The sequence below is a fragment of the Kogia breviceps genome, chromosome 1 (genome assembly GCF_026419965.1).
Source record: "Kogia breviceps isolate mKogBre1 chromosome 1, mKogBre1 haplotype 1, whole genome shotgun sequence".
NCBI classification, from domain to species: Eukaryota; Metazoa; Chordata; class Mammalia; order Artiodactyla; family Physeteridae; genus Kogia; species Kogia breviceps.
Genome location: NC_081310.1, coordinates 64,657,094 through 64,682,774, shown reverse-complemented (window position 1 = coordinate 64,682,774; position 25,681 = coordinate 64,657,094). Strand labels below are relative to the sequence as shown.

Sequence of the window (25,681 nt, the reverse complement as noted above, 5' to 3'; positions counted from 1 at the left end):
TACAAATGGCCAAGAGGCACATGAAAAGATGATCAACATTGTTAGTCATTAGGGAACTGCAAGTCAAAACAACAATGAAATCCCACTTCACACCCACTAGGATGGCTATAATTCAAAAATAAAAATAAGATGGGGCTTCCCTGGTGGCTCAGTGGTTGAGAGTCCACCTGCCAATGCAGGGGACACGGGTTCGTGCCCTGGTCCGGGAAGATCCCACATGCCATGGAGCAGCTGGGCCCGTGAGCCATGGCCGCTGAACCTGCACGTCCGGAGCCTGTGCTCCACAATGTGAGAAGCCACAACAGTGAGAGGCCTGTGTACCGCAAAAAAAAAAAAAAAAAAAAAGAAAAGAATAAGTGTTTGCGACAACGTGGAGAAATTGGAACACTCATACATTGCTGGTGGGATTGTAAAATCCAAATGTGGGAAACAATCGAAATGTTCATCAACTAATTAACAGATAAACAAAATGTGGCATATCCATACAATGGAATAGTACTTAGCCATAAAAAGGAAGAAAGTACTGATATATGCTACAACATAGATGAACCTTAAAAACACATATTGTATGATTCCATTTATAGGAAATATCCAGAATGGGCAAATCCATAGAGACAGAAAGTAGCTTAATGGTTGCCAGGACTTGGAGGAAGGGCTCAGGGGAGAGAGTGACTAATAACAGGTGAGAGCCTTCTTTTTTTGGTGATGAAATGTTCCAGAATTAAATAGTGGTGACTGTTGCACAACCTTGTGAATATACTAAAACCACTGAATCATACACTTTAAAATGGTGAATTTATGGATGTGAGTTTTATCTCAATGTTAAAAAAAAGAAGAAGAATCAAACAGAAATTTTAGTACTGAAAAATATAGTAACTAAAATAAAGAGCTCAATGTGGATTAAGTAGCAGGTTAGACAAAGCTGACTAAAGAATCAATGAATTAGGGACTTTCCTGGTGGTCCAGTGGTAAAGAATCCACCTTACAATGCAGGGGGCGTGGGTTTAATCCCTGGTCAGGGAACTAGGATCCCACAGGCTGTGGGCACCCATGTGCCCCAACTACTGAGCTTGCACACACTAGAGAGCCTGTGTTCTGCAAACTACACAGCCCATGCACTCTGGAACCTGCGCGCCACAACTAGAGAAGAGAAAACCTGCATGCCACAACTAGAGAGAAGCCCACATGCCGCAATGAAAGATCCCACATGCCTCAACCAAGATCCCGCATGCCACAACTAAGACCTGACGCAGCCAATAAATAAATAAATAAATAAATAAATAAATAATAAAGTTTTTGAAAAAGAAAAGAATTTTTCTCTTAGAAAGAGAAAAAGGATGGAAAATACCCAAATCAAAACAAAACAAAAAAAGAGCATAGGAGACTTGTGGGATATGATAAATAGGCCTAATATGCATACATTTGAAGTTCCAAAAGAAGAGAACAGAGAGAACGGGGTAGAAGCAATATTTGAAGAGATAAAAGCTATGAGTTGTCCCAACCTAAGTAGAGACATCAAGTCACAGACTGAAGAAGGATTATGAACCCCAAGCAGGATAAATACAAAGAAAATTACATGTAGGCACATTATAGTAAAGTTGCTGAAAACTATGACAGAGAGAAATCTTAAAAACAGCCAAAGGGGGAAAAATAAGTCATATTACCTTCAAAGGAGAGACAGCAAAGCTAACAGCTGACTTCGCAACAGAAACAATAGAAGAAAAGAGACAGTAGAATGACGCTGAAAGAAATAACCTTCAAAAATGATGAACTAGACAGTATCAGACAAGAAAAATCAAATATAACTTATCCTCAGCAGAACTTGCACTAAAAGAAATACTGAATGGTATTCTTTAGGCAGAAATAAAGTGAATCCCAGATAGAAGCTTGGAGATGCAGGAAAAAAATGAAGAGAAACAAAAAGTATACATTTAAATGACTATTGACTTTAAAAAAATAATTTCTTGCAGGGTTTTAAAATTAATGTAAATGGCAACAATAGAATCTGTGCCCAGGCAGAGATGGGGAAATAGGTTTAAAAGTATTGTCCTGGAAGTGGTAAGAGTATTAATTTATATTAGACTTTGGCAAGTCAAGGATGTATGTTATAATTTAGGGTTATCACTAAAGAAATAGTATCTCTACCAATATAAGAGAGGGGGAAACTTGATAAATAAAAACTAGCCAAAAGATGGTAAGAAAGATTCTGGTAAAGACAAAACTATAGGAATATAGAACACAGCAGTGGCTTCCAGGGATTAAGGGTAGAGGAGAGTTTGACAATAAAGGGGCAGCATGAGTGAATTTTTTGGTGGGTGATGGAACTGTTCTATGTCTTAACTGTGGTGGTGGTTACCCACTTTGTACATTTGTGTACAAACGTACACAAATGTGTCAAAGCACAGAGAATAAACCATGAGTGACTTTTACTGAATTTTTTTAATTAGAAGGAAAAAAGAAGGTAAAAAATGAGAGAAAATAGAACAAATAGCATACAGCTGGTTGGTGGATTTAAACCTAAATGTATCAGTAATTACAATGACTGTAAATAGACTCATGCAAAATTTAAAAACAGATTTTAAATAAACAAAACTGAAGCATGAAAAACCGCACCTTAAATACAAGGATATAGACAGAGTTAAATATAAGGATATAAAAAGAGTTAAAGCAAAATGATGGGAAAAGATAGTTCTGATAAAATCAGACAAGATAGATTATAATGCAAAAAGTATTATTAGAGATAAAGAAGGATATTTCATAATAATTAAAGATTCAGTTTACCAGGAAGAATTATATACTTAATAATGCAAACTTAAAACATATAAATCAAAAATGGATGGAATTAAAAGGAGAAATAGACAAATCATCAACCCCAGTGGGAGGTCTAATACACCTGGCTTAGCGAATAATCAAACAAATAGACAAAAACACACACACACACACACACACACACACACACAAATCTGTAAAGATAAAGAAGATTTGAAAAACAAGTAACAAACCTGGCCTAAATGACATATATGGGCCCTATGCCTGGCAACTGCAGTCAGATACTCGTTCTATTGGTGGATCTGGAAAATTTATAAAGCCTGAAGTGAAGAGGAAAAATTGAAGCACTTAGAGCTGGGGAATGGAAATCGTCAGTTCCAAACTCTGGACATCCTCCTTCTCACAATTCACTGATTTTTCACTGGGGATGAGGGAAGGTGCCCTTCTCCAAGGACGTAGATTTTTTTAACTGTCCATAGACAGACGGGAGTGGCTGCGCATGTGGACACAGTGTGGACAAAGACGAAAGGGTACAGACCACCACTGTCACTGAAGAAAGCTGTCCAGACTCAGAGCTCCACCCCAGACCCAAGGAAATGCATTCTAATCTTCTGCCAGTGAAGAACTCTATCTCCCAGAGTTGGGTTTTTTGCTCCTCTCCGGTCCAGCTCTGGCACCTGAAGTATCAAGATGCTCTTTCCATAATTAAACCCTCTGCTCCTCCTTTTCTCTGGACAGTGGGATTCTAAGACAACTCCAAAAGTAGAAGAACTACACAGATTCCTCAATGAACTGACTTTGCTGCCAGGTTCCTCTTTAAAGTATCTAATCAGCGATTTTCCCAGCACCCCAGGCATTTCCTGTATGGGTGCTGCTGACTATTTTACTTCATACCAGGCCGCCTCCCATGCCGTGTTCATGCTGCCAGCTTTCAGATGAGCTCTATTAACTCCTATGCCTCCAGCCTCCTCCCAGTCAACTGGGAGCCACAGGGGTATTCTTCCCATCACCCAGCTCCTGGAATTCCTTACTGTAGAGGGGCATATGCTTACATCCACCTTATCATTCTGGCTTTTTTTTTTTTTTTTTTCTTTCTTGCCCAGTTCCAACCCATTGATTATTTTTCCTCTGGAGTCCATTTTACAGCTGCTGAGAGATTTGTGCTCTCATGTTGCCTGTTTGTCTTTGTGTCTTTTGTCCCCTGTATCCCAGTCTACCCAAGGATGCTGTGGTCATCAAGACACCATTTCTATGCCTTTCGTGTCCTGACTGGGAGATGGGGTGATCACTCATCTTCAACATGACCTCAAGAAATCCTTTGGCACTGGAGATCAGGGCCTAAAGACATTATTACACTCCCACTGAAATCATTATCCAGAAGAGTTAAAGACGGAAATTTGCCAAGAGAAGCATCATAGTGCTGGTTTAAGAAATGAAGCCTCAGACTTGATTGTCTCCTTTTAAGGGATGTTGCTTTCAGCTTATTTTTTAGTACTAGAATAGGCCATTCCAAGAGATTGAAACAACTATGGGGGGACATTCAGATTGTTATAGGTCTTTGTTTTAGACTCTGCCATCTGAGGTCTTGGGAGAGCAGAGGACCTTCAGCCTCTTCCTGTCCCCCTACACCCACCCCACCCCTGCCCCAGTCCAGTGGGACTCAGCCTTGTCCAAATCATATGTTTCCCTGACAAGAGGCTCTGGTCAGTTGTAACAGAGCATAGTAAGCGTCCACAGGAGGTAGAAATTGAATCCATAGCATTCACTGTCATGGCAAAGAATGGATTTTCTTCCAAGGCCCACTAGCATTACTGTGGGTTATTAAGTCTGACTACTCATACATTCCAGAACTTCTGGGAAAGCCTTAAGGAAATCGCTTCAGAAACAAGTGCCCTAGAAGAGAAAGCTCTTGGATTTCCTTAAACCAGAACTTAGTAATGGGCATTCTTTGTCTTCTCTGACCTAGACAGTAGGGAGCTCCTACCTTTGGACATTTAATTTATGACCCCAATTGAACCAAGTCCCAGTTGTGCATCTGAGAAAGATCTTTCCTGTTTAATCTACCTAGAGAGATAGAAAGTAAATCTATCCTTTTTATTTTGCTTCTACAGCCACTGTCCCACACCCCCCGATTTCTTCCTTTTTGCTAAACACCTACCCTTCCCCCTTAGGAAAACTTCATAATTCTTACAAAGTTATTATTACTTTGGTTCTTACTGAAACTGGGGAGGGGAATAGATTGTGCATCAGCAGCATGAGGAAAACCAAAGATTCTTCTTCCCTGTGGTTGATAGAGCCCCTCCACTGGAGGGATTTAGCTGCAGTTCTGCCTGGGGATTATCTTCTGGGAGGCTTCCCAATTCCACATATCATGATCATTACATGTTTTGGGGGTACATCAGGAGGCAGCACATTGGTGGAAAAGAGCTTTCAAGTGGGTGTTAAGAGGGCTGGATTCTAATATTAATAATAGCTAACATTTATTGAGCATACTAAGTGCTAGATTCTACCTTAAGCACTTTACATGGATTATCTTATTATTACCCTATTTTACAGATGCAGAAGCTGAGGCATAGAGTGGTTAAACAATTTATCCAAGGTCATACAAATGGGAAGTAGAAGCAGGAGTCAAATCCTGCTCTAGTGCCTGCATGTTTCACCCTCTTTGAATACTGCATGTGGTCCCAGACAGCATACTGGATAGCGGTGTGACCCCGAAAAAGTCATTTCAACTTTTGGGGCTCATCTGTGAACTGTAACCTGAGGGAGTTCATGTGGATAACTTCTGATGGAGTTTCCACTTTCAGTAATCAACATGAAGTAAATGCAGCTATATTGTTTTATTCTTGTGATTATGTGAAAGCATAATGTTTAAGTCTAAAATTTTACCTAATTGATTCAACAACTGGTTACCTTACTGGCTGCTGTGTACAAAGCAGTGGGCTGGGCACTTAAGAAATATGGTTTTGAAAGTTATAATCTGTCTCTTTCTTTTTTTTTTTTTTTTGTGGTACGCAGGCCTCTCACTGTTGTGGCCTCTCCCGTTGCGGGGCACAGGCTCCGGACGCGCAGGCTCAGCGGCCATGTCTCACGGGCCCAGCCGCTCCGCGGCATGTGGGATCTTCCCGGACCAGGGCACTAATCTGTGTCCCCTGCATCGGCAGGCGGACTCTCAACCACTGCGCCACCAGGGAAGACCAATCTGTCTCTTTCATTAGTTTTAGATGGTTTCATATTTTAGTAGCTTTGGGTTTTTTGGGGGTTTTTTTTAGATTAAGTTTTTTAGATAATTAAACAGGAATCTAATTGAGAAACCAGTTGTGTTTCAAAAGACAAATTCTGAGATGGGTATTGGGTCTCAGACTGTGTCAGGTTTCTGACATTTTCTTTTATTCTCTTAAAATATGACTCTTGTTACTAAGATAATTTAACTACACTCGTTTACTTCTGAGTGAAGGAGCACCTGGTGAGTTTTTTAGTTTGTATGGTGCTGAGAAGCTCAAGAGACTCTTTAAAACTGAAATGTGACTGCTTTGGGAGTCACTTATACTGAAGCAGTATCTTTACAACCTGAAATATCTGTTAGTAACTTAGAAAGGCAAATTCAAAGAAGGGATTTGCTATGTAATAGCAAGATATTTTGAAATCACATTTCTGTTTCTGGCAAGCTAGATTCAATATCTAGCTTGCTGTGGAGTTAAGTGTGGAAACCTCTTGGCTGAGATAGAAAAAAAATTCATCTTGAACTAGAAAACTAACTTAAGAAATTCCATTTCTAGTAATGCTTTTGAGACTGGAAGAGTTGCGTTCTGATAGGCTCAGATATCAGCTTAATGTCCATCTTTCTCAGTAGACTGTAAACTTTTAAACTGTTTTGTATACTACTATATTTCCAGTTAAACCACAAGTACTTGACACATAATAGGTGTTCTATAAATATTTGCCAGTGGACTCTTTATTGATCACTCCTTAAAAATCCAGCATTTCCCCCTTTTCCAGGATCTAGTAATTGAACCTGCTTCAAAACATGCAGTTAGCCACCTTGAGAGCCAAGTTACTTAGCACTTGTCTTGGTTGGTGGGCTTCAGTCCTTAATCCACTATTTTCTTTATCAGTGCCCCAATTTGTGTTTTTTTTTTTTTTTTTTTTTTTTTTTTTTTTTTTGTGGTATGCGGGCCTCTCACTGCCGCGGCCTCTCCCGCTGCGGAGCACAGGCTCCGGACGCGCAGGCCCAGCGGCCATGGCTCACGGGCTCAGCCGCTCCGCGGCACGTGGGATCCTCCCGGACCAGGGCACGAACCCGCGACCCCTGCATCGGCAGGCGGACTCTCAACCACTGCGCCACCAGGGAAGCCCTGTGTCCAGTGTTTTTAAACCTGTGTATAACGACTCATTGATTAGTTGTAAAATGAATTTAGTGAATTATGACTAACATTAAAAAAATTGGGGCTTCCCTGGTGGCGCAGTGGTTGAGAATCCGCCTGCCGATGCAGGGGACACGGGTTCGTGCCCCGGTCCGGGAAGATCCCACATGCCGCGCAGCGGCTGGGCCCGTGAGCCATGGCCGCTGAGCCTGCGCGTCCGGAGCCTGTGCTCCACAGCGGGAGAGGCCACAGCAGTGAGAGGCCCGCGTACTGAAAAAAAAAAAAAAATTGAAGAGGACTAAAGAATAGGAAAAATCAGAATGCACTGCACATAAAAAGTACTTTTACTGTAGACACACACATGTTATACTGGATTACAATTTTTAAAATGTATTTTTTGAAATCCTGTTCTACCCTATCTTCAGAAGGCAAAAGCACTTCAGGTGTCTATTTCGTGGCAACTCCCAGCCTACCTCTCTATAAGTGTCTTGCAATTCAGTATATTTGTATTTTTATTTTATGCTACTGTGGGCTCCCCAGAGCATAACCAGAGCACAGCCTTGCTAGAGCCACCATGTGCTACCTTAATCAATGAGTGAAAGCTGAATAGAAAGAGTCCCCCCGCATAGATACAAGTAGTGTGGCCATAGGGAAATCTAGAAATCACTCCTGAGCTCTGACCTGCAGGATCACCACACCCTGCACCCTCACTGCTGGCTGCATCCTGTACCACCTATTTTGATGGGCTGAGCTGGGTTGGGGAGGGGCCAGACACAGTGCTCACCATAACCTAGCACTAGACCTGCTGCCACACAGCCACTCCTTTTAGCCCTGTCCTCCCCACCAAAAGCATTTCAGGCAAAGCTCCAGCTCTTGAAACTTGGCCACTTTGAAGTGGTGAGCCAGTGCCCCTGAAACTGTCACCCTACATCTGGTGGCACTTCTCCTGCTGCAGAGCTTCGTATAGGGTTCATGTCTCTTTCCTCTGAAACCTGTAAATGTAAATTCAATTTTACATTTTTTTTTGATCTTTTTAACAGTTGGTCTCAGAAGTATCTTTGGGGTAGGGAGGGGGGTGTAGCACTGGTGGAGGAGAGAGATGCCCTTGAAAATTGGATTCCTTTTCGGAAATCTGCTGACACAGGCTAATCGGCAGAGAACTAAATGATCCTACTGTTTCTACCTGCTGACAAGCTCAGCCTTGGAACGGGGCTGAAATTAGCTCTCACCACATGGCAGAGACATGCCTTCCTCTTTTTTTTTTTTTTCCATACAAATAAGGGGTAATTATGTGCCTGTCAGATAATAGAGCTTTGTAGTATAGAGAGCCAGTAAACAACAGCCCCTCCTCCCCAACTTGGAAAACATGCTAGTGCTGAGCTAAGTACCTAGAGAATCAGGTAGTAGGTAATCTCCCTGATGAGGACTGGTTTGAAAACCCTTTCATAATCAGTGTTCTTTGGGAAATGCTCATAGACAAACCCATCCAAGCTCAGGAAATGTATTGCTCCAAAGTTGAGTGACCAGTGTCCCGGCAGCCCAGACCACAGAACCTCATGTGTCCTTACGTTTCTGCGGCTGCATCCTTTCTGTGAGTGAGGAGGTTTCAGAACTTGATGGTCTTTGGGAAATGAGGCTGTGTGTTTCGGTTCTGTTGGCCAGTGCTTTTATCTGTTGGAAAAGGAGGATTCCCTGCCCATTTTATAAGCACACAGCTGGCAGGCGCTGTTACAATAACTCTGCCTTCCAATCAGCCCCGCCCCGGCAGCAGGCAGAGTGCTGGCCTGTGAAGCACACTGGCCAAACAGTTGTGGTGAATTTCAAAATAAAAGCTCCCTCCTGAGCACACCATGGCACTTCCTATCCCAGAGAACCAACATTCACTGTGCCACATCTCTGGTCTAAATTTAGGCATCTCTTCTTTTTTTTTTTTTCCAGGCAAAGATTACCATGCGAACATTTAAGAGAAAAAATTTGCCCAAAGTAATTTTTTTCCTCGACTTCTATTTGGTTTCCTGCGATGTTTAGATGACTCATTCTCTTCCAAGAAATTTTAAAGAAAAGAGATGCAGGCTGTATGATAGGGCACAAAGACTGCTCTGTAAATTCTCTTTCTCTTCCCTGCCTAGAAGTCCCTTGCTGTTTTTTATAGGAAACGGAAAGGCTCCACAGTCTGCATTGTCATGGACTCGGCCTCATCAGGTCCTGTTGTTCCCAGGAATAAATGTCCTCCTTGTCTTTGGGTGGGGCCCCCTTGTAGTGTCCCAGCTCTGACAACTGCTCCACAGCAGCCGCCAGCACAGAAGCCCTTTTGGGGTCGCTGGGGCCACGCTTGCCCCCAGAGGCACACAGTTAAGGTTTCTGAAATAGAGAACGGTGGCTTTTATCGTCTGCGCAAAGAGAGGTACAGGCTATTTCCTGCCTCTCTTCTCGAGTCAGAATTTCTCCCAATTGCTGGGGACTTTATCATAACTGTAACCTGGCTAACAACACGTGTGTTCCCAGCCCAGCCCGCCGCCAGAGGGAGAGTAAGTCAGAATCACTTCAGCAGCCTGTTCAAATAAACAGGGATAATAGTTGAGTCGGTCCTTTTCCAACTAATCAGTACACGAAAGGAAACATCTGCCCGGGCTTAATTGCTGTTTTATTGGTTATGCTTTTTCTCCCCTTCTCCTTCCCACCTCCTCTGGGGACTAGGTTATTTAAGTCATGGGTAAGCAGCAGGGTAGAGGAATGGGAGCTTTCTCCTGTAACCTCTGCCATCTAAACACCAGGAGGTGTAAGGGAGGCTGGGAGGCTGGGAGGGGGAGTTGGCCTGGAGGCAGGAGGGCAGGGTGTTTGGAAATGATACTCATGGTCACTTCCTGGCCTTGTTGCTGATCTGTGGCTGGTTGGTGAGTCATTTTGCTTCACTTCAGCTCCTTGGGCCTCCGCTGCTTCAATGGAGCTCAGCTCTTCTCACAATGGGAAGGAGAGGTTGGTATGTGAGATCCTGGAAAAAGGCGTTTCCTCTTACGGCTTCTTCCAGCGGTTGAGGGCATTGAATGAGAGTCATTTGGGAATAGTAAATTTAAGGCTAGCAAGATACTCCTGAAGCCATCCATTTTGTAGAGCATCTTGGTCCCTGAGGAGAACCTGCTGATTATCTTGTGTTCTGTGGAGGAAGGCCAACTCCCCGTACACTGAAGTGGGGGTGTTGGAATCTAATGTGGACTTAAGAAGCCAGGCAAAGGAAGGCTAAGAATTATAGAATGGCAGAGGTTGGAAAAGACCTTAGGAATGTTTTAGCCAAAGACTTTCATTTTATGGAAAAGAAAACAGAGGTCCAGAGAGATGGACCAGGTTGTCCAAGGCTATTTTCCTGATAGTGGAGGAGCTGGAAATAGAAGAGTCTTGTGATTGCCAATTCAGGGCTCCCTCCATCCCTCTCCACACTACCAGGTGTAAAAATTCATGTCTGCTCACAACAAAGGTCACACATATGTCATATTCCATAATTAATTCCTTAATAGAAAAATGGCAAAGCATAATGGAAAAGTGAAAATGACTGCTAAACATGTAAAAAAAAGTTTAGAATTAAAGGACTGCAAATTAAAAGAGGATACCATATCAAATTTTCAAGACAAAAAAAGTAAAAAACATTCTTATATGCCTCTATTGGTATTTTAAATGGGTACAGTTTTTTTCCAAGGGCAATTTAATGGTATAAGTTAGCAGTCTTTGACTCTGCAATGTTACTTCTAGGGGAAAATAATGACAGGCGTGTGCATAGATTATATACAAAGTAATTAAATACAGCATGTTTTAGTACAAAAAATTGTAAGCAAAGTAAATGTCCAAGAATATAGGAACTACATCAATATAATCTATTATAGTACTATAGAAGAATAATATGTAGGGAAATATTCACAACATATGTCTAAGTGGATAAGTTACAGTGTGTATAATGCAATCCCAATTCCATAAAAATTGTAGAGAGAAAAATGTATAACAAAGTCTAGAGTGGTGATTTCTTAGGAGTAGGAATTAAGGGTTGCTTTTTCTTTTTTGAGGTTTTCTACAGTTTTCTTATTTATTACAATAAACATATATTCCTTTTGTAATCAGAAAAAAATATTTTTAAAGTCATATATCTTAAAAGAAAAAAGCAAGATCTTAAATGATTATGTTTCTGACATGCAGGACATCTTCCTTTCTTTGCCTGGGAGCTGAGCTGTACCAGGGGGTAGGTAGTATTATACCTACTTTTAGAAGGGCATTGTTGGTATCTGATATTTAGTAGGAAAGAACTAGAAGGAGTTGGCAGAAGATAAAACAAAGGATTCCCCTCTCAATGACCCAGTGATGCCAATCAGTTTTATGTCCTGCTCTCGTGGGCTTGGCATAAAACACTCAGTATCAGTGACTCATTTCCTTCCTGCTTCCTTATTCTTCTCTATTTCTACCCTTCTCCCCATGTAGTTAGATGCCAGCCCTGGGCAGCAGCAGCGAAGAACCTGAGAGCCACCACTCCTTAAGATTAACCTGTTGGAGGCCCCTTAACGTATATCATCAGTATCAAGTAACATTAGCAACCAGTCATGATTGAGGTACCACTGCCCTGAGAGTTTGAGGTAGAAATAAAGCAAGTAAGAGGTATAATTTCTTCTTGCTTGGAGGTTCCTATTTAGTCAGGTACTTTGAAGTCCTTGGATGTTTATATACGCATGCCTATCTCATCCTATTTCACATCTTACTTTCCTCCACAATTCTCAGAAAAGTCTGACTGTAAGGATTCAAGAAGCCTCGTCCCACCTAACAACTGTTGCCAAGTGGGTTGTGGCTTTCAGGCCTGCTCTTTAGGGACCAATTGTAAAATCAAAGGCTACAACCCATTTTCCCTCCACACAATTTCCTTTGCTAGGCTCTAGGAGGGGCACGTTTCATTTTATTAAAACTCTTTTAGTAATCTGACCATAATTTGGTCTGATCGGAGTGGTTATCTGATTTGCTGGGTTAAATAATGGGCCTTAATTGAGTCTGTGTTATTTGTAGAGCCAGTGCTGCCCTTGCCTTTGTTGCCCCCTCCTCCCTCCTTCTGTTTCCCAATTAACCTTCATTCCTCTTTCTTTGCAGAGTAAAGAAGTCGGCCAGCAGCTCCAAGATGATTTGATGAAGGTCCTGAATGAGCTCTACTCGGTAAATCAACTGGGTTGCTTGGCTCTTTCACAAGCAGAGGGAAGCAGCATTTGGCAGCTTGTGGCCATACTCACGTCAGCAACAGAACTGAGCTGAGGTTGAGGACAGTGCATGGTCTCCGCTAGGGATGACTTCACCCATCTCTTTTTTCACACTCCTATTTTCAAACTGGAATGAGCCCAAAGACACTTTCTCAAAATAAGATCTCTCTTCAGCTGTGCAAGCTAACCCTGGCTTCTTTGGGGGCATTATCACCAGAGACCAGCCAAGGCCTAGGTCACCAGCACCACTGACCGTCATTAACAGCAAACCAGGGACCCCAGAACCAAATGGCAAGGAACATAAACATAGCTTGCATTGCTCCATGAATGATACTTGCCCTATTGGAAAGGACCTATTGTTCAAAGTTTTGCATCAGTTCTTGGATTGATCTCCTGGTTTGAGACTAGAACGAGTGCTCTACAGGGACGAAGAGTCCTAAATGCCCTTAACATAAGGGACCAGTTCAGGCAGAGAGAGCTTTGTATCGACTCCCTGGGGCTTTATAAAGGCCACACCTCCACTAGTGAAGGGTCAGGCTTTGGGTTTGGAGAAGAAAACACAATTTGTTCTGAAGTGACTGGCGCTTCAGGCACATAATGCCTGTGGCTGATGCGCTGGGAGGTGGTGGGGGCTGTTTCTCCCCCATCTGTGTTTCATTAATTATAATTAAAACAAACACGCACACCAAGGAAATGCCTGCTGCCCTATACGGAATATTCCTATTGTGCAGCTAAAGCCTTTCAGGGCCTCCTTCTCCAGCTGGGCTGTGCCAGGCCTTTGTGTCATTCTCCAGGATTGCCCCATCCTGTTTTGGAGGTGAAATTGATTTCCTGTGTTTACTTGCTTATTCACTGCATTTTTTCTTTTTCTTTCTTTCCTTTTTCCTTCCTTCCTTCCTTCCTTCCTTCCTTCCTTCCTTCCTTCCTTCCTTCCTTCCTTCCTTCCTTCCTTCCTTCCTTCCTTCCTTCCTTCCTTCCTTCCTCCCTCCCTCCCTTCCTTCCTTTCTTTCTTTCTTTTTTTAAATTCACAGGAAGACAGGCAGTGGTGACATGTATCACAGGCATTTGGGATCAGAGAATTCCATGTTCTTGATCCAAAAGCCTAGGTGTGGCCACTTTGTCATGGCAACTGTTAAGCAAGTAAATAGGGTAGAGTGGTCATCAGCTTTGTCTCCAGTGACGCTCAGTTTGTTTGCAATTTCTACTCTGTGACTCTTCTGCTCTGAAGCCAAGTAGATAGATGGTTCCCTTTGGTTCAGTTCCCAAGTTTTCATTTCTTTCAAATGAAGTTAAGGCTGTTTAAAAATAGGAGCATGTTGACGTGAACCTTTTTCAGACTGGATGAGTTTCCTGAACCCTCTGGTCTTTTAAATGCTTTACTTCTGCTCTTTATTTATTTTTAGAGCATCTTCTAGGCACGAAGAAAAGCTACTACTCCTTTCTCCTGGCAAATAATTCACTAAGATAGAAAATGACGCATGTAGTCATTATATGAATGCTTTTGTTTTCCCATAAGCATCTTGGGTCTCTGCTGTTGCCCTTTCTGGGGAAGAGCCGGGTGGGTAATCAGCAAACTGCAAACCAGTATAAATCTAGTGTGCCATGTCTGCAGCGGGACTTGAGGCAGCAGCAGAAGAGCAGCGTCTAGGGATCTGTTAGCTTTCCTCTGAATTCTAGATCTCCTAATATGCTGATTTTTAAAAAAATAAATAAATAAGTGAAAAGGCATAATATGTGTTGGAGTGAGAAAAAAACCTTGGATCTCACTGCTCTAAGGAGGGCCGAGCTGGCACCTTGGGCTATAGTCTTCAGGCCATCCGAAGTTGCCCAGGACCTCACTGGCCACCATGAGGCCATAGTCCACGCAGAGCATAAAGTCTTCCCATTTGTATGCAAACCAAGAATTGGCTGGGCTTGGTGTCCCCTTTCATTAGGTGAATTAGTACACACTCTTAGAATCTATCCAAGTCCCAAAGAAAAATTTGACATTTTCCTCTAGTAGGCAATGGGAAGAGAAAAAAGAGTAGAGAACACTGGAAAGTTCCAGAGAAGGCAGAACAGTCTGGTGCAGTGATTCTCAAGCAGGGGGATTTTTTTCATGCAGGGGGATACTTGGAAATGTCTGCAGATGTTTGTAACTGTCACAGCTGGAGCAGAGGGTGCTGGAGGTCAGGGTGCAACTGAAATCTTATCATGCACAGGACAGCCCTCACAACAAAGAGCTGTCTGGCTTAAAATGTCAATAGTACTAAGATTGACAAACCCGGTCTAATGACTAGAGTCTCCTGAATTAGGCAACCCAGATTCTACCCAGTCTCTACCAGCTATATGATCTTGGGGGATGCTCCCGACCTTTGCTGAGCCCACTCTCCACATAGTCCATGTGCTGGTGTCTCCATTTCCTTGGGGGTGGGGAGTTTGGGGGAGTCATGCTTCATGAAATATCAGACTATAGTTAAGGGTCAGATGAGTTTGCAGATTCTATCAGCCATTAGAAAGTTCCGAGGATAGAATGATGAGTTGTTTCTTCTGGAGGGTGAGATAAGTGTAGGACTATTCTGAGAAAGGCACTATGGCATTAGGGTGACCTACTATCTTGTTTTACCTGGAACTGAAGGCTTTCCTGGGAAATGAGACTTTCGGTGCTGAGCCTAGGAAAGTCCTGAGTAAGCCAGGATTATCGGTCACCCTATATGGGACAGTGATTTCATCAAGTAGGAACTTGGGACTATTGTATGCTGGCTTTGAGGAGATACTTGCTGTATATACTCTCTCTGTGTCTGTGCCTCTCTCAGAGGAGTTAAGAAGGGAACCAGGGAGGACTTCTTTTCTTTCTTTTTTTTAAAAAAATAAATTTATTTATTTTTGGCTGCGTTGGGTCTTCGTTGCTGCATGTGGGCTTTCTCTAGTTGCAGCGAGCAGGGGCTACTCTTCGTTGAAGTGTGTGGGCTTCTCACTGAAGTGGCTTCTCTTGTTGCAGAGCATGGGCTCTAGGGCACGTGGGCTTCAGTAGTTGTGGTGCATGGACTCAGTAGGTGTGGCTCGTGGGCTCTAGAGCATAGGCTCAGTAGTTGTGGCGCACGGGCTTAGGTGCTCCACAGCATGTGGGATGCTCCTGGACCAGGGCTCAAACCCGTGTCCCCTGCATTGGCAGGCACATTCTTAACCACTGCACCACCAGGGAGGCCCGGGAGGACTTCTTGTAAGGAACTTTCCCCTTATTTGATCTTCAGTAAGGGCTTCTATAAGCAATAGAAGTTATTCGTGGGCATGGGATAAAGGAAATCAAGGATGTAAAGACCCACCGTATTCAGTGCTCTTCTTACCTTGTATCTGCCCTTAATGCCCACAAATACCTCTTTTTGGGAGACTGATCACCTATGGGTTGTTAGTTTAGGTATTTTTGAACCTTGATGATCCAAGGGGCAGGACCCAGGTGTTCCCAAATAAAGATGCCTTTGGGCGAGAGGCCCAGACTCTCACCATAAGGGGCCAGCTGCCTCTCTGTACCTTCCTTTTATCTGCCTGAAAGGCCTTTGATTTTCCTGACTCGGCACTCTGTGCCAGGGGCCGCTTGCCACAGCTGCTCTCAGAGAGCAGTCCCAGTGAGCATTCTCCTCCACCTGCTTTTTACCCCCTAATGGGCTCGCTAGTTTACAGGCCATGGCATAAGTGGTTTTCATTTTCTGACTGATGAATCAGGAATGCCTTTGAAGTCAGAGCACACTGCTTCCCAAAGAACTCTGGAATTCTCTGCCTCAGTTATACTCAGAGGCTGTATCTGGAAAAGCCCAGCAAGGCACCATAGAAAGGATTGAAAGTGGGGGCACTGAGCCACATGGACTGGCTGAGTAAGAAGAGCCAAGGAAGCCCTAGAATTGAGAAAGAAAGAAAAGGTGTTGGGACACTGGAGCTGTTGTTGCCCCAGAGGTTTCAAGCTTCTGTCCTCCCCATGAATATATGTCCCCTTGACTTGGTGCAGCAGCTGTCTGCAGAGCCACTTCAGACTGGAATTTAGCACCTGCTCCCTTGAAACAATGTCAGTTAATAGTCCCCCCACTCTGCCTGCCTATTTGTCTTCATCACTCGGCACTAAGGATACAAAGACACGTAAGAGATGTCCCTGAACTCAAGACATTAGTTTTAATAGAAGAGTCAGAAAAGCAAAGCAGTAAGTAAAATACGAGGTGATGAATCTTTCACATGTCTACACAGAAGAAGGGCATGAAGTCAGGTTCCTTGGAGAGATATTTGAATTGAATCTTAATCGCCAAGAGCTCTTTTATTGTTCTCTAAATATCCCTCTTTTATTGTTCTCTAAATATTCCTTTTTTGATGCATCCTGCTCTTGTTTCATGATGCAATGTCTTTTCATTTCTCATTGATGTCTCTGGGGATATTACTGATGGATTATTTTTGAAGTTTTCTTCTTACTGTGTACTTTCTGTTAACTCTCAATTGTTTGCTTTGGTCTTTCACATTAGATATTTTCCTTAAATGTTTGGTAATTTTTGCTGCCTGCTCATATTTTAAAGTGAGACACTAAAAATCTGCTTGGAAGTTCTGTGTCAACTGTGGTCTTTACTGTAGGGTGTTCTGATTGGACTGTGTCCATGGGGAAGCCCTGATATCAGTATTTGTAGATCTTTTATATCAGATGGGCAAATTCCTCAGATAAGGCTCTTCTGATCTCCTGCCTATGTCTGGGAGCTGAGTCATGAAGAGGCTTGGCCATCTCAACATTCAGTGTAGAATTTTCCTGTTTTAAGTTCAGTACCCCTATCCTCAGCTGAGCCTGGTGTCCCCAAGCCATAGAGAATAAACCTCCAGTCTTCCACCACAGAGGGGGAGGGGATGGGGTCTGGGAGTCTAACTGTTCTCAGGTGCTCAATAGTTTCTCTTGTTTTTAGCTCCACCTTCATCCCACTGCCACCAACTCTTCTCAGGGCTTCTGTGATTTACTGGTTGCTTCTTGCCTCTCCCTACTTTTGGTTTAGGATTCAGTAGGTCAGTTACTACTTGCCTCTCCCCTTTTCATCTTCTGCTTTCATTCTTTTTGTTTTTCTCAGTTTATACCTAAAAAATAATAATAAAAAACTTTTCTATTATTCTAGTGTGGGTTGGGGAAGGAGCAGAGCTAAAGGCATGAATTCAATATTTAGTTTTTCAAAGTAGAGTGAATTCCTTTGTAGAACTGTGAATTTAGACTTCTGAGTTTTTCCCCTAGTTTGTTTTGCCTCACTCTATATATTTCTCCAACTCCTGTCTTGACTTCTCTATTTCTCCCCTTGTTTTGACATCAATTATTCAAGCTTCAGCCTCAGGATACCTAGTTTTCCCTTGAGTTGAAAGACACTAGTTATATTTCTGTATTTGCAAAGAGGAGAGATTCAGTGTCATTAAGTCATTTGGGCAACCACATTGATTGTAAAACTACCACTGTGTACATATTTCTTAACTGTGAAGCAGAAAGGAAAACACAAAAGAAGTGGTGCTTACCCTTAGGAATTTATAGTTTCTTATATGAGGTAGTGTTTTACTGTTTTAAAGCAAGTTTTTTAAGTTCTTTAGGGGAAAGGAGTAATATAAATTGTTGATTTCTATTACCTCATTTATTGTCCTGTTGACACTATTCCTTTGACCCCTTTTTTTGTCTCTCATGTTCATTCATAGTGTTTCTTCTTTATTTATGATGCATCTTCATGGAATAAAACATCACTTTCTTAAAATCAATTCACTTTTATAACTGTTCACTCAAACTTTTGAATCCCTTAGTCACATTCAGGTCAAAAGAGAAAAAGGAGCCTCCTATCTGCCCTTCTTCAGCCAGGATAACAGTTGCCTCTTTCTTGCTTTTTACTCAATCTGGAAAGACTGAATTACTTAGGAAGGTTTTTAATGCTGTCAGTTGTTAAATATTGCTTCTCCTGTGTACAGAATATACTGAGTAGGTCTTATACTTATGGGAAATGATGTCAGGTTCAGAATAAGGTGAAGCTGATTTAAAACATTCTGCATCGAAAATGAGACATTATTTAAAATCTAAAGTACTTTGATTTTGTCAGTGTCCCAGTATTCTTTACTCATTCCTCCACCTCCAACTAAGAGAGGAACATACCCACAAAATCCCTCTAACCCAGGATTTCTCAGCCTCAGAACCATGGGCGTTGGGGGCCAGATAATGTTGTGACAGTAAAAAATGTCTCCAGGCATTGGTCCTCCAGGGGCCAAATTAGCCCCCATTTGAGCCTACTGCTCTAACTCACATTTATAAACGAAACCAGATTCTCTTTTTAAGCCTCTCTTGATTAAATTTAGCCTTTCCTCCCAACTAATCCAGCCGTAGACATAGGCAGAGGAGAGACACTGGTGCTTAGTGGCTAAGAATGTGGACTTTGTGGTCTGACAATCCTGGGTTTGAATCCTGATTCTGATTCATTTACTAGCTGTGTGACCTTGGGTGTGATAGTTAATCTCTTTGAGTCTCAGCTTCCTCATCTTTATATTTTTTAATTTTTTAATTTATTTTTGGCTCTGTTGGGTCTTCATTGCTGCACATGGGGCTTTCTCTAGTTGTGGCGAGCGGGGGTTACTCTTCATTGCAGTGCGCGGGCTTCTCATTGCGGTGGCTTCTCTTGTTGTGGAGCACGGGCTCTAGGTGCACGAGCTTCCGTAGTTGTGGCTCACGGGCTCTGGAGCGCAGGCTCAGTAGTTGTGGTGCATGGGGTTAGTTGCTCCGCGGCATGTGGTATCTTCCTGAACCAGGCCTCGAACCCGTGTCCCCTGCATTGGCAGGTGGATTCTTAACCACTGTGCCACCAGAGGAGTCCCTCATCTTCCTCATCTTTAAAAGTGGAAATAATAGCATGTCCTTCGGACTTGTGAACATTAAATGAGGTGACGTACGTAAGACCCCTGACACACAGCGTGTACTGATAGAGATTATTATTAGTATTACACCCTGGCTCTCCTCTGTTGTTCAGTCACTGCCCCCCTGCCACACACACACAAATACACCCCAACCCCTACACTCTCTAATTCTCCTTCTCATGGCATCAAAATGTCAGCACTCTTGAACTTCAGCTTGCTTGGTTTGTTATCAAGCATTTTTAATTTCCAGATAGAAGAAGAGGCTCCCTGTGTGGAAACAGAGAGCTCCAGCAGGAAGGAGCAGGCACCTGGTGGCTGGAAGTAGTACGTTTGGGAGGAAATGAATGTAGGTCCCAGGCTTTCCAGCCTCCTCATTAGGAAAAGGGACTAGACTCCCAGACAGTTGCTTTGAAGGAAAATTTAAAAATTGTGTCCTCTCCTTTGATACTACTTCCTTCCTGTGGCAACTCCAGTTTCATTTGATGTGGATTTTGTTCCTTCTTAGACTCTTACTTGAAATTTTCTGCAGGTTTACTGTCTTTATGCGGTTGTTGTCTAGATCACAGGATTGCTACAAGAATGAAATGAGAAAATGTGTGTGTAGCACTTGGCACACAACCAGGAATATACTAAGTGCTCAGTAAATGGTAGCTGCCCTTGTTCTTGCTGCTGCTGTGAGAGAGGGTGTTTGATCTGGATAAAGCCGACAGACAGATCCCTAAGACGTGAGGCCAGTAGAAAGCGGGTTCGGAGCTCTTCCTCTTCCCCATTTTATATCTGAAAGTCTCCAAAGTATAGGCTACTCCACAGGCTGTGCTGCCCTCTTCAGGGTCCCAAACAGCCCGGCTTTGCTCCTGGGGTCTGAGTGGTGGTGTTTCCCATCTTGGTCTTGTGAGATGACTAACTGATGGAAATTACTTGTTCAATATAAAATAGAAATGCTTATAAATGTTATTAAATAGAAGTAAATGATCACAGGTGGAAGACATAAAATCATTTTAATAATGACATGTTGGCTCAGTTCAAATACTGCTTTCCTGTGCTTTGGAGTGGTCTTTCATATAGAAAGTTTGCTGAACCAAACCGTATGAATTTTGCCCTTAAGGATATGAGGATATTGCTTCATGGGGGAGAGGTCCAGCTGAGTCTCTTAGCCTGTAAAACAGAGAATTGACCCCATTGGCTTGACCTCTAAGGGTGGGGGCGGGCGGTGTCTTACAGGTCATGAAGACATATCACATGTACAATGCCGACAGCATCAGTGCTCAGAGCAAGCTAAAGGAGGCGGAGAAGCAGGAGGAGAAGCAAATTGGAAAATCCGTAAAGCAGGAGGACCGGCAGACACCACGCTCCCCTGACTCCACATCCAACGTCCGCATTGAGGAGAAGCATGTCCGGAGGAGCTCAGTGAAGAAGATCGAGAAGATGAAGGAGAAGGTGTGTAGGCTCTGGCAACTGTAGGGGCTGGGGAGGAACACTCTGGAAGTCAGGACTGATAGGAATTTTCCAGTAAGCCCTGTGGAGAGCAGAACAAGGAAGCTCTGGGTTCCTTTAGTGCCTAATGACCTTGCTGTCTGCCCTGGAGGAAATCCTAGGTATTGAAAGAACTTGGGCATCTGTAGCAGACAAACAAGAAACAGTAGTTGCCTTTCCTAAGCCTGGGAGGGGAACCGTAGGGTCTGGCTTCAGAGGTCAGGTGTTCAGAGGCAGATATAGTGACACCTCCTTCAGGGTTGCGGTGTAAGGATGGAGAATGGAATTTACAGATAGAACCAAAGTGGGACACGCATCTAAAGTAGGGAGCCTCATTAACCTTTCCTGGATTGATCTACATTATGCCCTTGAATCTCATTAAACAGAATTAGAACCCAATTTAAGGCAGATGCGCATAGGGAGTAGCAGCACAATTGTGGTTCTCGAATGTACTGTACTTTCATCTCTTAGAGAACAATCTCCCCTCTTTAAAAAAGGAAAAAAAAAAAAAAGTAAAATTGAACTTTTGTTTCCTTTTCAGCGCCAAGCCAAGTATACAGAGAATAAGCTGAAGGCCATTAAAGCCCGGAATGAGTACTTACTGGCTTTGGAAGCAACCAATGCATCTGTCTTCAAGTACTACATCCACGACCTGTCTGACCTTATTGATGTAAGTGCTTAAAGCTGAGGGTACAAGGGTGCCTCTTTCCTGGATTTGAAGATCTGGTCGGGAGTCCCCCAGTTCTGTTACTCAGGCATCTTAAAGCATTTTGAGAACAATTATGAAGATGGTAGCCATGATCCCTCAGGGGCTTGCCATGTACCAGGTACCAGGTAAAGCACTTCATAATTTTTTTCATTCAGTCCTCACTGGAATCCTGGGAGGAAGGCGTTATTACCTCCACTGTAACAGATTAAAGTTCAGAGAGTTTAGATGACTTACCCAGAGTCAGCTAATAAGTGACAGAGGGAAAATTGGTACCTAGGTCTGATTTCTAAACCCAGGCTCACAACCACTGTGCACTTCTGTCTCCTAGTAAATATTCCCTTACATCAGGTACTTGCCCATAGAAGTGAGTGACAAGAGCTAAAGTGTTAGAATGTCATACCTTATATTTATATAGCACTTAATATTTCTCAATATTATCTCATTTGATTGTCTTGTCACCCTTTAGGATCAATATTACTATCTCCAATTTGTAGATAAGTAATCTAGGTAGGGGTCAAAAGGGTTCCTGCCTGAAGTTAAACTGCAAATTAGAGTCCTGGTCAGGAAGGTATCCAGATGCCTCTGACATCTGGACCCATACTTCTCGCTGTGGCACAAATATGATGAGAGAAGCAGGATATGAGGCTCATGTGTTTTGCATGGGGCAGGCACAAGGGATAAGGGTTTTGTCTTTGGCCTTATGGGTCAGCCTTGGCCTTGTTTCTCCTGCTGCTTCTCTTCACACCTTATAGTTAAGTCTTGCAATCGATCTCACCTGCAAACTCCAGTCTGGCCCAGTTCTGAGCCAGCCCTGACTGCCACTGCGTAAGTACACCCTTCCTCACCTCTCTCTCCTGTCATCAAAGTGAGGGGCCTGGGGCCAGCCGACTCAGCATAAGCATCCCAGTTTCCAGGGCTTCAGGCAGACCCTGGCCGGTCTCCTCTGGAGGCCTGATATTTGCCTCTGGCTGTCAGCAAGCAGCAGCTGGGTTTTGCAAGCCTCTGGCCAGACCTCACATACTTGCCTGTCTACCTTGGTTTCTCTGTGAATGAACCTGCCTGCCACACTTCACAATGTCATGTGTGGTTCTGGTCTAAGATTCACCATTGCGTAACTAGCTGGGTGATCTGGGGCTTGTCGTGGAACTGGTTTGGAACTCTGCTTTGTCTCCCCTCCATCCTCTGGCAAACTGAAGAATTGGGCTAGATCATTGGGTACTTAAATCTGGCCTCACATTGGAGCTGCTTGGGGAAAGTTTCTAAAATACAGATTTATGTCTCCCTTCAGCCAGGGCTTTTTGAGTCAGTAGATTTCAGCCCCTTAATGCCCTGGGTGTCATTGTCTTGCTGGGGAAGTGGAGCCCTGATCCCTGTTCAGGCCCTGCTTTGTTCTCTCTGCTTGTTGATGCCAATCTGAACACTGTCCTTCAATGGAGGTCAGGACCCTAGACAGGATCCTTTCTCCTCCTCAGGGGAACAGCTCCTCACTGTTGGGAGAGAGGCCTGCTCTCAGCATGAGGAAGAGAATCACTTCTTTCTTGTGCTCAATTTCTGCTATTTATCTCACATTCGATTAAAAAAATCAGCCTGGGCGGTCCACCACACCTCTGCTACTGGTTTGTCCTTTTCTCTTTCTTTTGCCCCCAGGGTAGCTTTCATTCCCCTTTCACCTCAGGGGAAGAGAGGGGCTACTGCTAAGTCAGTCACAGTCCACAGAGCCTCCATCAAATGTGAGTGGGTATTTTAAAATCAGTCCAAGAAGCAAGCTATTTTGCTTCTTATTCTCATCATTTTTTTTAAAAAAAAAAAGAAGAAGAAGTTTGTTAAGAGCCTGTCTTCACAGGATGCTGTGTGAGGTGCCGTGAAAAAGCAGTCTGCCAGCCTCCATGGTTCTTATCCAGGACATGGGTCTAGGTCGCTATGAGCAAGTCCAGGCTGGTAGCATTCCAGGCCACATGGATAGTAAAGTTGCTCTTGTTTTATTTTGTTTGTTTGTTGTTTGTGTTTTTCCTGAGGTGAAATTAATTACTCTTTTTTTTAAAAAGGCTTACATTATTCTGCTCTACAAATGTTCCTTAAGTATTACTTGGGATGAAGCTATGTGCTCAGCAGCGTCAGGGGTACAAAAAGAATAAAGTAGTTCTTACCCTAGAGGTATTCGCAGACATACAGACACATCAATTCTATGTAACTGGCTAATTGCAGCACCAGGGCTAAGCACAGGGGGCCCTAGGACAGTGTTTTTTCAAACCGTAGGTCATGATCCATTAGAGGAGTCATGAAATAATTTTTATGGGTTTGATTTATTTTTTTTTAATGAATAAACTGTACTAGGATAGAATAGACTAGAACAGAATGGGAACGAAAATAACAGGGTGCATCATACTAGTAAGGTTAAGTTTTATTCAGTGAAACTATTGTGTTGGTGTGTGTGTGTGAGAGAGAGAGAGAGAGAGAGAGAGAGAGAATATAAGAAGTTGGAGGTCAAAAATGTTTGAGAGCCACTGCACTAAGAACAGAGGAATGTCTTAGTCTCTATAAGCTCCATGAGGGCAGGAACCAAGTCTCCTCTTTACCTTAATACATTCATACATAAGTATAGGGCTTACTGAATAGCTGAGCACATAATCTGTTTATTGAAGGAAGAAAGGAATAGAAGGAGGAAGAAGATGATTTCCTAAGCCAAGATTTTTTTCCTTTTTATGCCTTTCAACACTGTTCTCATTGAGATCTAATTTGTATACAGTGACTGAACTTAAGTGTTAAATTGCAAATTGTGGAGTACCCTATAGCCTTTTAACTTACATCTCTATCAAGATGTAGAATATTTCCATCACCTCAGAAAGTTCCTTTTCTCTTCCCAATGAATCCCACACGCTGAGGCAACCACTGTTCTGATTTCTTTCACTGTGAATTAGTTTTGCCTGTTGTAGAACTTCACAAAGATGGGATTTTTATATAGTATATATGTTTTTATATCTGGTTTCATTTGCCCAGCATGATGTTTTTGAGCTGCATCCATGTTATTACATGTATCAGTTAGTTTCTTGCTTTTTCTTGCCAATCTGTTGCCATATAAATGGCCAAAAGGACGCTTTGGCCATGAACCAACAGTTAGAGCAGGAGTGAGTGGGGAGCCCAGGTCCCTTGGCATTCTGATCTCGACAGTATCCAGAACTTGCTTTAAGATGTGGGATGAATCTTGTGTCAGTCCATTGCCATCTGTTACGGACACCATTCTGCCTCCTTCCTGGCGGTGTCGAAGCTCAGTGTGTGCTAAGGCATCGAGGATAAGTGAAAGAAGTGATTTTTGTCGATGTCAGTCCACGAACACAGGGACTAGCCCTTGACTTCTTTTTATTATATAGTATAAGATTTAATCTCAGATTGTAGGAATCTACATGAGGCATCTGACACACACCAGGAAAACCTTGACTTCAGACCAAAAAGATATTCTGAAGTGACTTGAGATAGTCTTGAGAACCACAGGCTCCTTGGAATGTGCTTCTCTCCCCCAGGAGCAGATGGAGGAATGAAGAACCGGGCATTGTCCTCATGGGGTGTTGTGAGTGCTGCGTGCGTGGGCAGAGAATCTGTGACACCATGTGCACCCGTCAGACAGGAGGGAACCCAGCTTTCTCAATAGGACATTTTATTAAGGGCAATTATTTCTTGCTTCTGTAGAAGTTTGAAGTGGGTGTTTCCTTTCTAGGCCTTCTCTAGAGTCTCTGGGTGAGACTATCAGCTGGTAAAGGGTTAATGAGCTGTCAGTTCAAGTCATCACACATATGGAAGGGCTATCATTAAGTTCTTATAAAAATTTGATTTCCCCTGAGAGAGTTTTCATCAAACATTTATATAACCCAGAAATGGCCAGGGGAGCCTGGCATGGCCACAGAACTCATCAGAAGCCATGGAAAGCATACTTTGTCCCCATTGTGAGCAAAATAATGTGCTACCTCTACTCACTGGGATTCTACCCGGAACAGGGATGAAATATTCAAATCTTGTTTACCTAACCTTGCGAGAAGTTGCTTCTTTGTTGCAGCCTCAGTTTCTGGCTCTTGCCCTTTCAGATATGTGGATAGCCAAGGCTCTGGAAAACCTATTCCGAATCTCCCTGGTTGGCTGGAGGCATAGAGGAGCCGGAGGGCACATTGTGAGTCAGACCCCCACGCCCTGACACAGAGAAGCTACAGAGCAGTTATATAATAGAGACAGTGGACTGGCCCAAGAAAGTTCCAAGTCTTCCGAAGGCCATCCAGACTGAGTAAAAC

At 43.1% G+C, this 25,681-nt stretch overlaps 1 protein-coding gene across 12 annotated transcripts in view; it reads left to right on the top strand.

Annotated features, from left to right (window-relative positions):
* Nucleotides 1–25,681, top strand: part of SRGAP2 (SLIT-ROBO Rho GTPase activating protein 2) — a 240,734-nt gene that overhangs the window by 148,613 nt on the left and 66,440 nt on the right. For all 12 annotated transcript variants that reach the window (XM_059070876.2, XM_059070914.2, XM_059070844.2 and 9 more), the window contains exons 5-7: nt 12,249–12,311; nt 20,444–20,659; nt 21,237–21,365. In XM_059070876.2, the coding sequence (XP_058926859.1) occupies nt 12,249–12,311; nt 20,444–20,659; nt 21,237–21,365 (408 nt within the window). The remainder of the gene's footprint in view (nt 1–12,248; nt 12,312–20,443; nt 20,660–21,236; nt 21,366–25,681) is intronic.